The 13,863-nt window shown below is 49.5% G+C and overlaps 1 protein-coding gene across 1 annotated transcript in view; it reads right to left on the bottom strand.

Annotated features, from left to right (window-relative positions):
* Nucleotides 1-8,059, bottom strand: part of BTBD11 (BTB domain containing 11) — a 305,437-nt gene extending 297,378 nt beyond the window's left edge. Inside the window, 2 exon segments of the mRNA XM_034643682.1 lie at nt 6,386-6,606; nt 6,608-8,059. Coding sequence (XP_034499573.1) covers nt 6,386-6,606; nt 6,608-7,527 — 1,141 coding nt within the window. The 5' untranslated portion in view covers nt 7,528-8,059.
* Nucleotides 8,060-13,863: the final 5,804 nt, after the last annotated feature.

The following is a 13,863-nucleotide window of genomic DNA, read 5'->3' as shown; positions in this document are numbered from 1 at the left end:
TTCAAGGGTGGGAACCAGGGTACAAAAGATTTAGAGCCTCCGGTGGGGTCATATTCCTCAAGAGCCACTTCGGGAGTGGCCAAGAAGAAAAATGGACAAAGACAATCCTTCCACAAGGCAGAGCCAGGAGCTTGGAGAATAATAAACCAGAACATTGTTCAAGCAAGGAACGTCCCCGTTTCCTGGGCACAGCCACGCAGTACCTGCCTGCCAAGGTTTCCTAACCCCTAAGGGCCAGCACTTGTGTATGTCTTCCGTGACTGCGCTTTGCCCTAATGGGAGTTTTCCCGTGGCTATCCTGCCCTGCTCCGAGATGGCATATGGACGCAGAGTGGCAGATAACATGTCTCCGTTGGCTCAGGGCTCCCTAGACCATGAGGAACCACACACAAGGCAATGGATAGGACTGAGCTTCACCCCAAGATCCTGAACTTTCCCCTGGAAGTGGTGATTGCATAGAATGTTAGTTTCCTCCCTTGCGGAAGGGAGAACATGTTTTGTGTGAGAGAAGAAGGACACACAGAGCTATGTGGTGGCCAGGGAGCCAGTGAGACATCTGGCCAAGGATATATGGACACAAGTGATGGAGATCCCTTCCAGGCTTTTGTAAGATCTTCTACTCTCTCCTTCCTCCTCTACCTATTGGCTGGATGGCTGGGCTGCAGGCCACATACTGATGCTAAAGAAAGCCAAATCCATCAGTCTTGGTACCTAAATGACCCTCTTGCTGCCCCCACCTCACTCCTCCCCCAATCAGACTTTAGTGAGTAAGAAACAACCTTCTATTATGTTCAAATTCTAAGATTTGGGGGTTGGCTTTTGTAACAGCTAATGTAATTGTAATGGTTATACTACAGAGAAACAATGCCTGGCATATAACAAGCACTATACAAGTGTAGCTATTATTATAATACCCATTTTACAGATAGGAAAACTGCAAGTTGTAGGCATGTCTGACTTCGAGGTCAATGTTTTTTTTATATTTACCTTTCAGTAGATGATAATCAGACCTATTTTATAGATGAGTTTGGCTCAAGGTCACAAATAATAATACATCCAGAAGTAGAGGTCTTCCCCCTTTTCGAAAGCCATCAGCATGCCACACCTGACCCCAGGTCTCTAGATGGACACGTCGTGTTTTATTTTGCTGTCATTTTTCTTTTCTGTTCCATGAAACACCCTACTTGCAAATGCCCCAGCACTGAACTGGCAAGTCTGCATAGAAAACCAAATAACCCTCCACTGACCCAAATTCCGAGTTGTAATTTACACGCAGCCAGTTAATTAAAAACTTGCTCTGTGAGCACAGACACTACCGTGGCTGACTCTGGAGATAGTTTTCCTATTCTTTGTCAGAAGCTAGGTTTCTTCTGTGACATTTTTATCCAGCACAGCAACACTACACCATGGAACAGCATGGCCAGCTAGGGGACCGGAAAACTGCCGAGTTAGCATTTAGCGCAGATCAGAATCTACGGGGGCAACAGTGAAGCAAAAGACCAGAAAACCGTCCAACCCACCAAGCCAGTGCTGCCAGGGGCTAGGGCTCATGTTCATTAATGTTTACAAAGTGATTGAGGATCCCTGAATGAAAGGGACTATTCAAAATCACCAGCCTAAATAATCAGTGTTTGAAGGAAGCCATTATATAACTGAGTGCCTACTATGTGACAGGTGTTTTCACATACTTGATCTGCTTTAATCCTTTAATCACTGTATGGGGTAGATTTGGATTTTCTTCCTTTTTTATGCCTTTTTGTTTTGTTTTGGCAATCCTCACTGAGCAGATGAGAAAACCAAATTCAGCAAAATTAAGTCATTTGCTGGAAAGCAGTAGAGCTGAAATATGAGGCTAAATCTTTCCCAGTGTAAAGTCCTTATCCCTTTCATCACACCACACTGCCTCTTCTAGTCTTCCCTTCACACTCTTTCTGCATTTAAGGCTACATTTCATTGAAGAATGCCTATGGCTTTGTTTTAATGTCTTTTTTCACTGCGGTACATTTTAAAATACAGCGAAACACACACATCTTAAGTTTACAGCGCAATCAACTCATTTTGACAAATGCATGTACCTCTGAACCCTATCACCCTGGAAAGTTCCCTAGTGCCCCTTCACTAAGGATGCCTGTAATAAAAAATACAGCAAATAAAATGAATTACTTTCCTTTGACCCAATCTTTTTGTGACCTTGGCAGTCGGGGCTGAGCCCATGGAGCCAATCCCTGAGATGAGCCCCCTGAATTGTGTGACTTTGGGAATATCGGGAAGGGGGATCCAAGTAAAATTCTGTACCCTGCTGGCTCTATCCATACTGAACACGTGGAGATGAGTTAATCCGGATGAGACAGAGATGTGAGATACCATGATACCTGGATTATCACAACTACCACCACCATTTTGGCCCCGACCGTGTGTCTGGCAGCAGACTGTAACACCCTTATACACATAATCTCGCTTAATCCTAATTATTACCCCTATTTTATAGCTGAAGAAACTGGGCTCAGAGAGGTTAGGTAACATGCCTAAGAACACACAGCTATAACATGACAGCCTTGAAATTCAAATCCAGGAGGTCTGACTTCAGAGGCCTTTAGAGAGGTTGATGACAGATGTTGGTGGGTGAATTTTAAATCCCAAAGATTTAACGGGCCACTTATATTCATTCAACAAATAGTACCCGGCATCTGCTATGTGCTAGGTGGTGTGCTGAGTGATATGAAAGGAGAGACAAAGATGAACGCGACTAAGCTTGCACTGGAGGTGCCACGGTGTGAGTGGGGAGTCACTTAAAGCAAGGTCAGGGTCAGGAGTCCCAAGGGAGGGGAAAGGGCCGTGTCTGTCGCAGGTATGGGGGGTGGGGAAGTGGATGCCATCAAGGAAGGCCTCACAGAAGTGTTGGAAAGAGCATTCTTGACCAAGTCTTCAGGGATGAGAAGTGGCCAGCTCTGGAGTGTTCGAGGGAAAATGACGAACACACGCCAACGGCTTGCCGAAGCGCTTCTGCCTGCCCCTTATTTAGCTTTCGCAAAACCAATCAAGCCAGATTCGAAAACCCCACAGAAACCCAACATTCACTGGGGTCTCTTCGCTCTTATCCCACCTCTTTGAAACAGCTCAAAATCAACAGAAGAAAAAAGCCCTCTGAACAGTAACACAGTCCCCACCAAGTACATACCCTAACCCAGTCATATTATTTTTGAGAGCCACCGAGCCCGTGCTCTCAGCCAGTTATCTTCTGTTTTCTGAACTGAGTGCCATGTGATTAGTTTCATAATGCCTTGGGCGTGGCAGCCTAGCAGCAGCAAATTAGAAGGGTGGACAGGTGGAGAGAGAGCAGGAAGAGGGGCAACCAACGTAGTAATATTTGAAAAGATGATTCAAGAGACTCAAAAATCAATAGCTTCTTTCTGGACATCATTGTATAATATTACACAACAGCTCCAACAGTGTACCAGGCTCTCTCTTAGACTCGGGCAGAGGCTATAGAAATGTGAAATCTAGCACAGCCCAGTGCAGTTCGAGAGGAACAAAAAGTGTATGAATTGGGACAGAATGTCAGGCTGTAAAGGGTCTCTGTTCAACTGGGTAGGTAATGGAGGGCAAGGCGATGGCCTAAAGGCAGGGAGTTCTCCTGCCAATAAAGAGCAAAACACTTGAGTTCCCTGTGCCTCAGTTCCTCCTCCGTACAATGGGGCTAATGTAGTAGCTTTCCGAGGGAGAATGCTGAAGATCAAATGGGTCAACATACAGAGTAGTGCTGAGGCATGTTGGCGGTTATTACCTCTGGACTGCAGTACTTGCTCGCTCCTTAAATTTACTAACTGCTCGCTAAATATCGATGAATAAACAAATTCACAAATGAATAAGTGAGACTGCTGAGTTAAAGGGGAAAAAAATCGATCACGTAAGGCACCGGCTCCTTAATAAGGCTTGCAGATCAGAAAGACTGCCATACAAAATAGTTTAATAGGTTTGATGTTTAATGTATGTTCCAGATGCCTAAGAAATTAATTGCTCATTCCTTACTCTCCCGTATAAATGACCTGCCATTTTAAACAAGCTCAAGGAAAGGAGAGAGAGAGATCACAATGAAATTACAGCATATCTCATACTAAGAGATGGCTGAAGGGCCCTGAAACCCAGGAGTTAAGGCTCTGTGGTGTGGGAATCATTGGGAAGGCAGCAAACCCCGACCGCCACACATTCACCCTACCCAAAACCAACTCTGTGGTCTTCTCCTTCCTTAAGGCATACTTACTCCAAAAAGGATAAACACAAAAACCGTCTTTAAAAGATGTTAAGGATCATAAAAGTAAAACCCATTTGAAAAAACCTAAAAGGCTACTAATACAGACAGAGCTACAAAAGGCCCTTGATTTACAGACGAGACTGAGGCCCAAGAAGGAGAGTCAACCAAAGCCCTGAGTTCAAGAGAATGGCAAAGGCACAGGTGGGGCAGGACGCCCAGATTCCCAAACTGGTAACCCCCTAAGGGGAATGCTGCTTCCTTGGAAGGCACCCCTTCGAGAGCTTAGTAAAAGCAGGGTCCAGTCCCAGCAGGGGGATAAGGGTTTGGGGACCAGTAAGAAATAAAGGTCGATCGTAATGGGAGAGGTAAGAACAGGGGAGGTGGGGTGCACCTGGTGGGAAGAAAATTAAGCCCTTCTGTGCTTTTTGTGGGGGCAGGGCTCCGAACAGACAGCAGTCCAGTCCAAAGCTCCTGGGTTTTTCAGGTGAATCCTCCCCCTTCTGAAGAAGCTCATCCAAAGACCACGCCTTCTCCTAGATGTTTCCACCTGGGTCAGGATTTCACGTGTGTTTGGGGTGGGGGTGGGGATGGCGGATGGGGGATGGGGAGCCTCGCAGAGGCTCTGCGCCCTCGACTGGCTGCAAAGGGGGAAGGTCTCTGGCAAAGAGATCCTCAAGAGTCTCCAGATGAACGCGTAAGTCTCGGTCCCGCCCCTCCCCCACCACGCCCGCTTTGCTCCTTCCTTCTCCTCCCGCAACGATGATCAAAACCAGGTGAAAGGACCAAGAGCTGGAGGGTCAGTTTACGGAGAGCTTTTGCTGGAGCCCCGTGCGCCTGCTCTTTCCTGCGCACACTCACAGGCACACTTCACATACACAGGCACACACTCACATGCACACACTTGGCACCCCCAGAGGCCGGGCCGCGCCTGCTGCACCCTTCTTTCAGCCCCCGGGAAACCGACAGGCAGCAACATGAATGAAATCTACCCAGAAAGACTGCATTTCAGCACCGACCACGCAATCTCCGGCCAAACCGCCGAATATGTAGCAAAGTTTTATTTCGCTTTTAGAGTCTCCAGTTACGCTTCTACCATTTCCTGTGGAAAACTGAAGCTTTGAAGTGTCTAGCTCGGGCTTTCGCAGACAGGCAGGACCGCCAGCTCGAGCTCTCCAAAACCAGAGCCCCTGGCCCCCACGCCCTCCGCCGCCAGAACTACAGGTTCAAACCCACCCTCCCGCCTTCGAAACAGGGGGGGTGGGGTGGGAGGGGATGACAGAACCTGCTGGAAACGACTCCCTTAACTGACAGCCCCCTCCAGGACCCCGCCCACTCCCATCTTGCCCGGGTCCCGAGTGGCGCTCCTTAAGCAAAGTGGTGACAGCTGCAGCTCCCTGCCACCGGGAACCGAGAGAAGCAAGAGCTGGGAGGTCGGAAATGGGGGGAGGGGGTGTCCATCGCGCAGCACCCACCCCCTGCGCGCTCTGGCCTTTAAACACTGCCCCGGGAAAACTTGGGACCTGTAAGTCTCCCCACTCCACCCTCTCACCACACACACCTCTCCCCCACTGTTTCTACGCCAAGCGAGCTCTCAAACGTTCTGCCTTGACGGCCGCGGGGCCTCTCGTGCACCCGCGCCAGGACAGTGTCCCGGAGGGCGCCGGGAAGTACGCGAACTGGGCGGTGGAGGAGGAATGCACCTCCTCCGGAATTTCAGGGCGCCAAACTCGTGCGCCCGAGAATTTGGCATCTTCAAGGTCAAAAAACGAAACGAAAACAAAACACAGGGCTCTAGCAGAAATATGTACCGAGGGCAAATGATAAAACCTGTGTCCCCAAACGGTGATGCGTTCTTCCCACAGTCTGCGGGCAGCCGCCGCCGCCCCGCCCCATAGTAGGGGCGGAACAGTGCGCTCCCGGACTTGGGAACCTTAGGAGCCGCGTAAAGTACGCGGATTACGAGCGCGGGAGTAAGCGGGCGAGTTTCGGGCCGCCTCCAGCTCCGCGGCCCCCTCAGAGGCTTGGGACAGCGGTGGGTGGCCGGAACGACGCGGGAGGGTGGGCGCGAGGCAAACTTGCAACCAGAGTTGCCCAGGTGGGGTGGGAGGAGGCGGCACCCGCGCGGCCACTTACCGCTGGCATTCTTCCCGCAGATGAGGTGCTGGTAGGGCTGCAGGAGCCCCCAGATCTCGGAGTCGTTGTTGACCGTGTGCTCCAGCGTCTCCACGGTGAACCTGGGCGCCTCGTGGAGTGCGTGGTGGTGGTGATGGTGGTGGTTGGCGGCGGCAGCGGCGGCCGGTGGGGCTGCGGCGGCGGCAGCGGCCGCCGGCGGGGCGCAACAGCTGCTGCCCCCTGGCGCTGCTGGCTGCGCTGCAGGCGCCGCCGCTCGCCGCTCCCCCTCCGGGTGCCTCCCGCTCCTTATCCGCCGCGGTGGCCGTGCCGGGGCCGGAGCCCGGGCCTGAGCCCGAGCTGGAGCCCGGGCCAGGGCCGCTGCAGCTCCGGGGCAGCCCGGAGGCCACGACCCGCGAGTAGATGTCCCGGAAGAGGCTCTCCATGCAGGCTGTCAGGTAGATGGCGGCGTGTTCGTGGATGCGCAGCGCCACGCGGCTGTCCACCATCCAGCGGTACACGCGGCCCACAGAGAAGGTGAGGCCGCAGCGCGCAGACTTGCCGCGGCCCAGGCGGTCGCCGCCGGCACTGCTCATGTTGTAGAGGGAGAGCGCGGCCAGCGCGGCCGCGGTGCAGTGCGCCGCCAGGCCCCAGGACAGCACTATCTCCATGGCGCTCTGGATCTCGTACTTCGTGCACTTAGCGAAGCGCAGGCTCAGGCGCTGCGCCTCCTTGGCGATGCGGACCAGCGCCCGGCTCACCAGTGTCGACAGCTTGGCCAGCGCGTCTTTGGGCAGGCCGCCGGGGGCCGCCAGGCCTGCCCGAGGATCCCGCGAGCGCAGCAGCAGCGCCTCCAGCTCCTGGAGGGTCCAGGGGACCTCGTCGAGGTCCGGCAGCAGCCGCGAACAGTGCTGGCCGGCGCAGTCCAGCCCCTCGGAGTCTTCCACCAGGGCAGTGTTGACGGTGTCAAAGCTGTTGTGCCGGCTGTGCATGGAGTCAGCTAGAGGCGGCCAGCAGCTCCCGCCATACGGGGACGCCGGGTGCGAGTCGGAACAGCACAGGGACAAGTTGGAGGAGCGCACCGAGTCCGCCGCGCCACCATAACCCGAGTCCAGCGTCAGATCCTCCAGCGTCCGCACCACAGGCTTCTTACCTCTCCTGGCCATCGCTGCGCCACTTCATGCTGCGGCCGCCGGGGAGTCGAGGGGAAGGAGCAGCGAGAGCAGCGGGCGCCGGCGCGCGGGGAGAGCCGAGTCCGCGGTGCCTCGGCTCACTTTTCCACCAGCCGCTACTACCAAGTGTTTCTACTTTCGGCTGCCTCCCCGAGCCTCAGCCGCTGGTAGACACCGGGCGGACCCCGAAGTCATCTTCCAGAGCCCGGACCGGAGCTGGGGAGCACTAAGCGAGCCAGGCCGGGTGGGAAGCTCACGCCGGGACTCACCCCTTTCTTCCAAAATAAAATAAAAAGTGTCTGACCCGCTCCTCCCTGGGCCCTGCTGGGCGCAGAAGCCGCCGGCCTCCGGTCTCAGCGTTCGTAGGACGGAAATGGACTCAGATGCCGCCGCCGCAGCAGCTCTGCCGGCAGCCGGCAGCTGGCTCCGGGCTCCCGGCCCGGGGTTCGCTAGGCGCCCGCCGCGCACTGAAGCGCAGCAGCTACCGCGGCGGCTGCAAACCCAGCCGAATCCCGCAAACCTCGGGCAGCCAGCGGGGCGGGCTTATGTAAAGCAGGGCCGGCGGAGAGCCAATGGGATCAGAGGATGCTAATTACCTCGCTTTTCTTTTTTTTAATTCCTCAGCTCCACGTAGCCCCGCCCCTCACACACGCCCCCGGCGGTGACCAGGGCTGCAGGAAGTGGGGGGCAGCGGCCTGGGGATTGGGGGGCCGGTAGCAACGTAAAGATGCGGCTACTGTCTCCCTGCTGCTGTCCCTGCCCCTCAGGCTCTTGGCTTTGATACCAGAATGGGAGGGCGGTAGGTTGAGCAGGTGACCCCCCACCCACCCCCCCAGGTGTGCTGTCCGCCAATGCTACGCTCACCAAGTGTCGGCCTGGGGTCGTTTCCTGTCCCTGAGTTTCGGATTTCACTTTCCTTTTTTCTTTAATATGCACAGCATGTTTTTTCTCCCCCCTTCCCCCACCTTGGGGTCCCCAAACCAATTAAGGCGGTCCTCTTTCAGCCCTAGTTTTCTTAAGTGTGAAGGCAAAGTTAGAAACCAGGCCAGTGAGCCCAGAGGCCAAGGCGCTGGACACCACTGGAAGGCTGATCTCAGGACATTAGCCACCTGCCACCAGGGCACATTAACTAGGTTCTTTTCAACAGCCCGGAGACCTACCCTGCACCCATCCTTCAAAGGCCTGGGTGGTGCTGCTGGAGGGAAGGCTCCTGTCCCACTTTGCCATCTTGGTGCCCCTAGTTCCAGACAGCTGGGCCTTAAAAGGGTAAATTTGCACGGAGGAGAGTTTTCTTTTTTGACTAAAGAGAGATATAACATGTGCATGACTTAGCTGCATTTGTGTCAAATGGCACTGTCTTGTTTATTTGTCTCCACCCACCAAGGAAAAAAACCATACATTTTTCACCAGGGGGTTCCCAGCTCCCACACAAAGTCTCTCCCTGAGGTTAGGAAATTTCAGCTTAGAAGTCCCCTCCTACAGAAAGGTGGCCCAGATCCCCTAGTACTTACCGGGGTGATTTACCCACCCCCCTTCTGAAGCTGTTGATTTCTGGGCTGTTGTAATACTAGGCTGCTACAATATGATAATGTCTCTGGATAGCACACTGGACTAGAGGTTGACCGTGCACAGACATGTCACAGAGTAGGCACTCAGTAAGTAATTTGCTATAATTGGGTAGATGGAAGGAAGGACGTGCTTTTGAACTGTTGGTTTGAATGTTCAACAATGGACCTTCCCAGATAACTCCACGATTGTCTGATGTTTCTCTTATCTGTCATCCCAAATCCACCCATCCCTTCACCCCCAATAAACCACCACCCTCTGTAGCTACCATCCTAGTACAAGTGAGTACTTACGCTCATCACCTCTCACTTTGACTATTATAATATTCTGCCAACTGTTCTCCGTCTCCCCTGCCTCTTCCTTCTCCAAACCATCCAGTTCAGGACCTTAAAAAGCCCAGTTCTGATCTTATCATTCCTTTCTTGAAAAAAATTCAAAGGCTCCTCATCGCCTTCCAGATAAATAAAGTTTATACTGATTAGCTGGCCTTCAGGGATCTGTCCACTCTATTCCCAGACTCTCTTTCCATAAAATTCCAAACCTTTTAATAAGGGATTGTGATGATTAATTTTATGTGTCAACTTCAGTGGGCCACAGGTGCCCACTTTAAACATTTCTGGATATGTCTCTGAGGGTCTTTTCAGATGGGATCAGAATTTGAATCTGTGGATTCAGGGACGTGGACCGCCCTCCCCAGTGTGGCTGGGCATCATCCAATCCACATAGAAGAAAAGGGAGGAGGAGGAGGAATTCATTGGTTTTTTCCCCACCTCACTGATTGAGCTGGGACATACTTCATCTTCTTTAGCCCCTGGACAGGGATTTACACCATTGGCTCCCCTGGTTCTCAGGTCTTTGGACTTGGACTGAATACCACCAGCTTTCCTGGGTCTCAAGCTCACAAACGTCAGACTGTGGGACTTCTCAGCTTCTATAATTCACATGAGCCAATTCCTCATAATAAATCTCTCTATATTTGTTTTCTCTGTTTTTCCAGAGAATCAGAACCAATAGGGTATACATATCTGATTCTCTGGAAAGTCAACTGACACATGGTCTTTAATGACCTGAAGCGTGCCTTCCTCTCTAGATTATGTATCATCACACTAACCTCCTGAACATACATTCACACTCACGTAGACACACACACACACACACACACACACACACACACACACACACTCTGTGCTTTAGCCATACTAAAATCACTTGCTGTTTTTCCAGGTTACCATGTTATCCCTTGCATCCTATATGCTTTTGCAGATGCTGTTCCCTTTGCTCCAGACACTTGTCTCCATAGTCTCCAACTGGCAAACTTCTCATCCTCTAAGGTTCAGCTCCAAGATTGTTACCAGTGAGAAATTTTCCCTGTGGGGCCTGCTTTCCACCCAGCCCAGACCTGGGAAGGCATCTCCATCTCTGTTGCTTCGATTTGTTCCCAGCGCCCTTTTTCTTCTTTGCATGTTTCTCTGGTGATCTCATCCAATCACATGCTTTCAGTTACCACCTATGTGCTGATAATGCTTGAGTAGAAAAGCACCCAGTGGTGCAGAGGACCAGGGAAAGCCTCGTGCATGGGCGGGGACAGACTGAAAAATGAGCTTAGCACTGATTTATTTTCTTCTGTAGCACCAGGTCAACTTGCATTCCAGGACTGCTTCCGCCAATTCTCCAATCATGTACCCAGTGTTCACTCATTTAATCTTTTATTCTTCCTTTCTTTGCCTTTGAAATGTACAAAATAATCACAGCCACCTTTAGAAGGTTGCTGGGGGTTAAGTGAGATTTTTCCATCTAAATATTGAACACAGCGTTCCACATGTGATAATCACCCTGTAAATATCTGTTGTCATCGTATACATTTTCCTATCCTCTACAACAAATACCTATTTCTTATAGAGTCATCGGGGAGAATGACAACTGTCACATATAAAATCCAACTTCTCCTTCCAGGATGGGCTGAAATAGTACCTCCCCTGGAAGGTTTTCCTGTATCTCAGCAGACATGTCCTTCTGTCTTATGCTGTAGATGTTTTGCATAGGTCTTCTCCCACCTTCCAGAGGGCACACTCCTTGAAAGGCAGGATCTGGCCCCTAGCGCAGTGCCAGTACTCATGGGGTATTCCTTAGTACTATGCATAAACCAAAACATATGTCCATTTAGTTCACTAAAATAAGTCCTTAATGATAATGTGATGCATCCGTGGGCGAATGACCTCTAAACACTAGGAATAGTGAACACATCAACTAAATGTTAAAAATTAGCCCCTGTACTAGAAAATTCAGTGTCTGCAAAAATATATGATGAAGAAAATTTAAATAATTCAAAATCCCTCCTTATAGAGATCATCCACATGAACAATTTCTCGTTTTTCCTTCTAGTCTCAATTTTTTCCATCTTTTTTCTTCTAAACTTATATTTTAACAGAATTATTCTGTAAATTATTTTGCATTTTCTTTCCTCAATTTCCTCAAACTTTATAGTATAATCATTTCTACATGCTATTAGATATTTATCCAAAATATTCTTTTGTGTGGCTACAAAATATTCCAACACGTAAGTTTATATTAATTGGTGTACTGGATCCTCATCTGGTTGTTTCTGTTTTCTAACTAGTATAAATAATGCTGGGATGGACTGCTGTGCGTATAAATAAGTCTCTTCCTTGAAACCAGAAGTCTTATATATGTTATCCTCTAAGAAATTCAGATAGACAATAAACGTATACTAAAGATTAAAAAATAAAACAAACCCCCCCAGAAATTAAATTCCTGGCATTATTTTGCCTATCAGATTAGCAAAGATTTATAAATTCAGTCATGATGAATGTGTGTCATGGTGCGGCATAAATTGAGGCAATCTTTTGGGAGGGCAGTTCGCCAATATATAGCAAAATGTCAAGGTGCATTCCTTGTGATTTCCCAGAAAACGTATCTTCTGATTATCCAACATGATTCTTATGAATTTTTCAAAAGTATACACGATGCTCTTGGTAATGTTTTCACATAATACTTTGGGAAACAATCTAAATGTCTTTCAATTAGGTGTGATGAAAAGTATTATAGTAACTCATACAAGGGAATACTAGGCAGTTGCAAAGAATAATGGTGGTGATCTTTATTTCTACATCATATTGGTGAGTGAAGAAATTTTTGAAAATAAGTTTTGGAATTGCATATGTAATATGATCCCATTTAATTGTAAAAAGCTTTATGTAGAGCTAAATATGTATATAAGTATGTAAATTTGCCTGAAAGGATGGAAATAATAGCTGTAACTAGTTTGTTGGATTTCTGGTGGGTTTTTCTTTTTTAAGGAGTTTTGTTTATTCTTGTTCTATCCCTTTTTCCCTTCTTTTTCTCCTTTTTTTCTCATGATTTTTAACTCCCTTCTCTGTACTTCTGAACTTCGATATAATACATATCATATCAAAATACCTCTCATTTTTACCAGAGTCCAGAAAGCTACTGTCAAAAGAAAATTAAATTGTTTTCTGCCTAGTATTCTGAAGCCTACCAGTTAATCAAAGTAGTAACATAAATCCTTTGTCCTTTAGCATTCTAGAAACCAGACAGCAAGCATAGCAACTAACCCAACAGCCGTAAGGTGAACCAGCCTCGTTTGGCTGGATTCACACATGCCGGGTGCTTTATCACATGCTTCCCACACATCTACTGTGCCTGAGTAGCAAGGCCACTTAGATTCAAAGCTGGCTCCCCTACCTCCTAGCTATGTAACCTTGAGCACATCCCTCAGCCTCTTCATGCCTCAGTTTTTCATCTTTAATTGGGTATCATAATACCACATGCCTCGGTGTTTGCCAGTGAGGATTAAATGAGATCATCAGAACAGTGTCTGGTCCCCCAAGTGATACTACGGTTGTTATTTTCCACCTGAAACGCTCCATCTCCTAACCACATTATCTGATGGAGATCTCTGGGTGGTGACTCTAGGGAAAATGGGCAGGCCACTTCTCCCCAGTGGCTTGTTGCTGCACCAAAGTCCTCTACTAAAATATAAGCTCCAAAAGAAAGGATCACTGCTATATCCTCATCATCTAAAAAAAGTGCCCAGCATTTACTAGGCACTCAGTACATGGTTGTTGAATGAATGAATGCATGGGTTGGTGGATAGGTAGAAACTGCACCATAACCCAAGCAATGTACCAGGAAGATGGAACTAGAGCTCCTTTCCCTTCCTTGTGTCTCTTTCGCCTTTCAAATTCCACACAAGGGAGTTAATGAAGATTATCATTGGGATCCAAGGCTAGGAATCAATCAAATCTTTCTTGAGTGATTGCTATATCCCTCTTCTTGGATTTTTTTTTAAGATTTTATTTATTTATTTGACAGAGAGACAGTGAGAGAGGGAACACAAGCAGGGGGAGTAGGAGAAGGAGAAGCAGGCTTCCCACTGAGCAGGGAGCTTGATGTGAGGCTTGATCTCAGGACTCTGGGATCATGAGCTGAGCCAAAGGCAGACACTTAACGACTGAGCCACCCTGTTGCCCCCCTTCTTGGAATTCTAAAAACGGAGAGGGGCACCTGGGTAGCTTAGTCAGCTGGGCGTCTGCATTTGGCTCCGGTCATGATCTTGGGGTCCTGGGATCGAGCCCCAAGTCAGGCCCCTGCTCAGTGGAGAGTCTGCTTCTCCCTCTCCCTCTGCCCCGCCTCGCCCCCACTCTCTCTCTCCCCCTCTCAAATTAAAAAAAATCTAAAAACGGAGAGGTACAGTCCCTGTCCACTAGGAACTTCTGCTCCAGG

This window comes from Ailuropoda melanoleuca, chromosome 15 (assembly GCF_002007445.2).
Source record: "Ailuropoda melanoleuca isolate Jingjing chromosome 15, ASM200744v2, whole genome shotgun sequence".
Classification (NCBI taxonomy): domain Eukaryota; kingdom Metazoa; phylum Chordata; class Mammalia; order Carnivora; family Ursidae; genus Ailuropoda; species Ailuropoda melanoleuca.
This window is presented reverse-complemented; position numbering and strand designations above follow the sequence as displayed.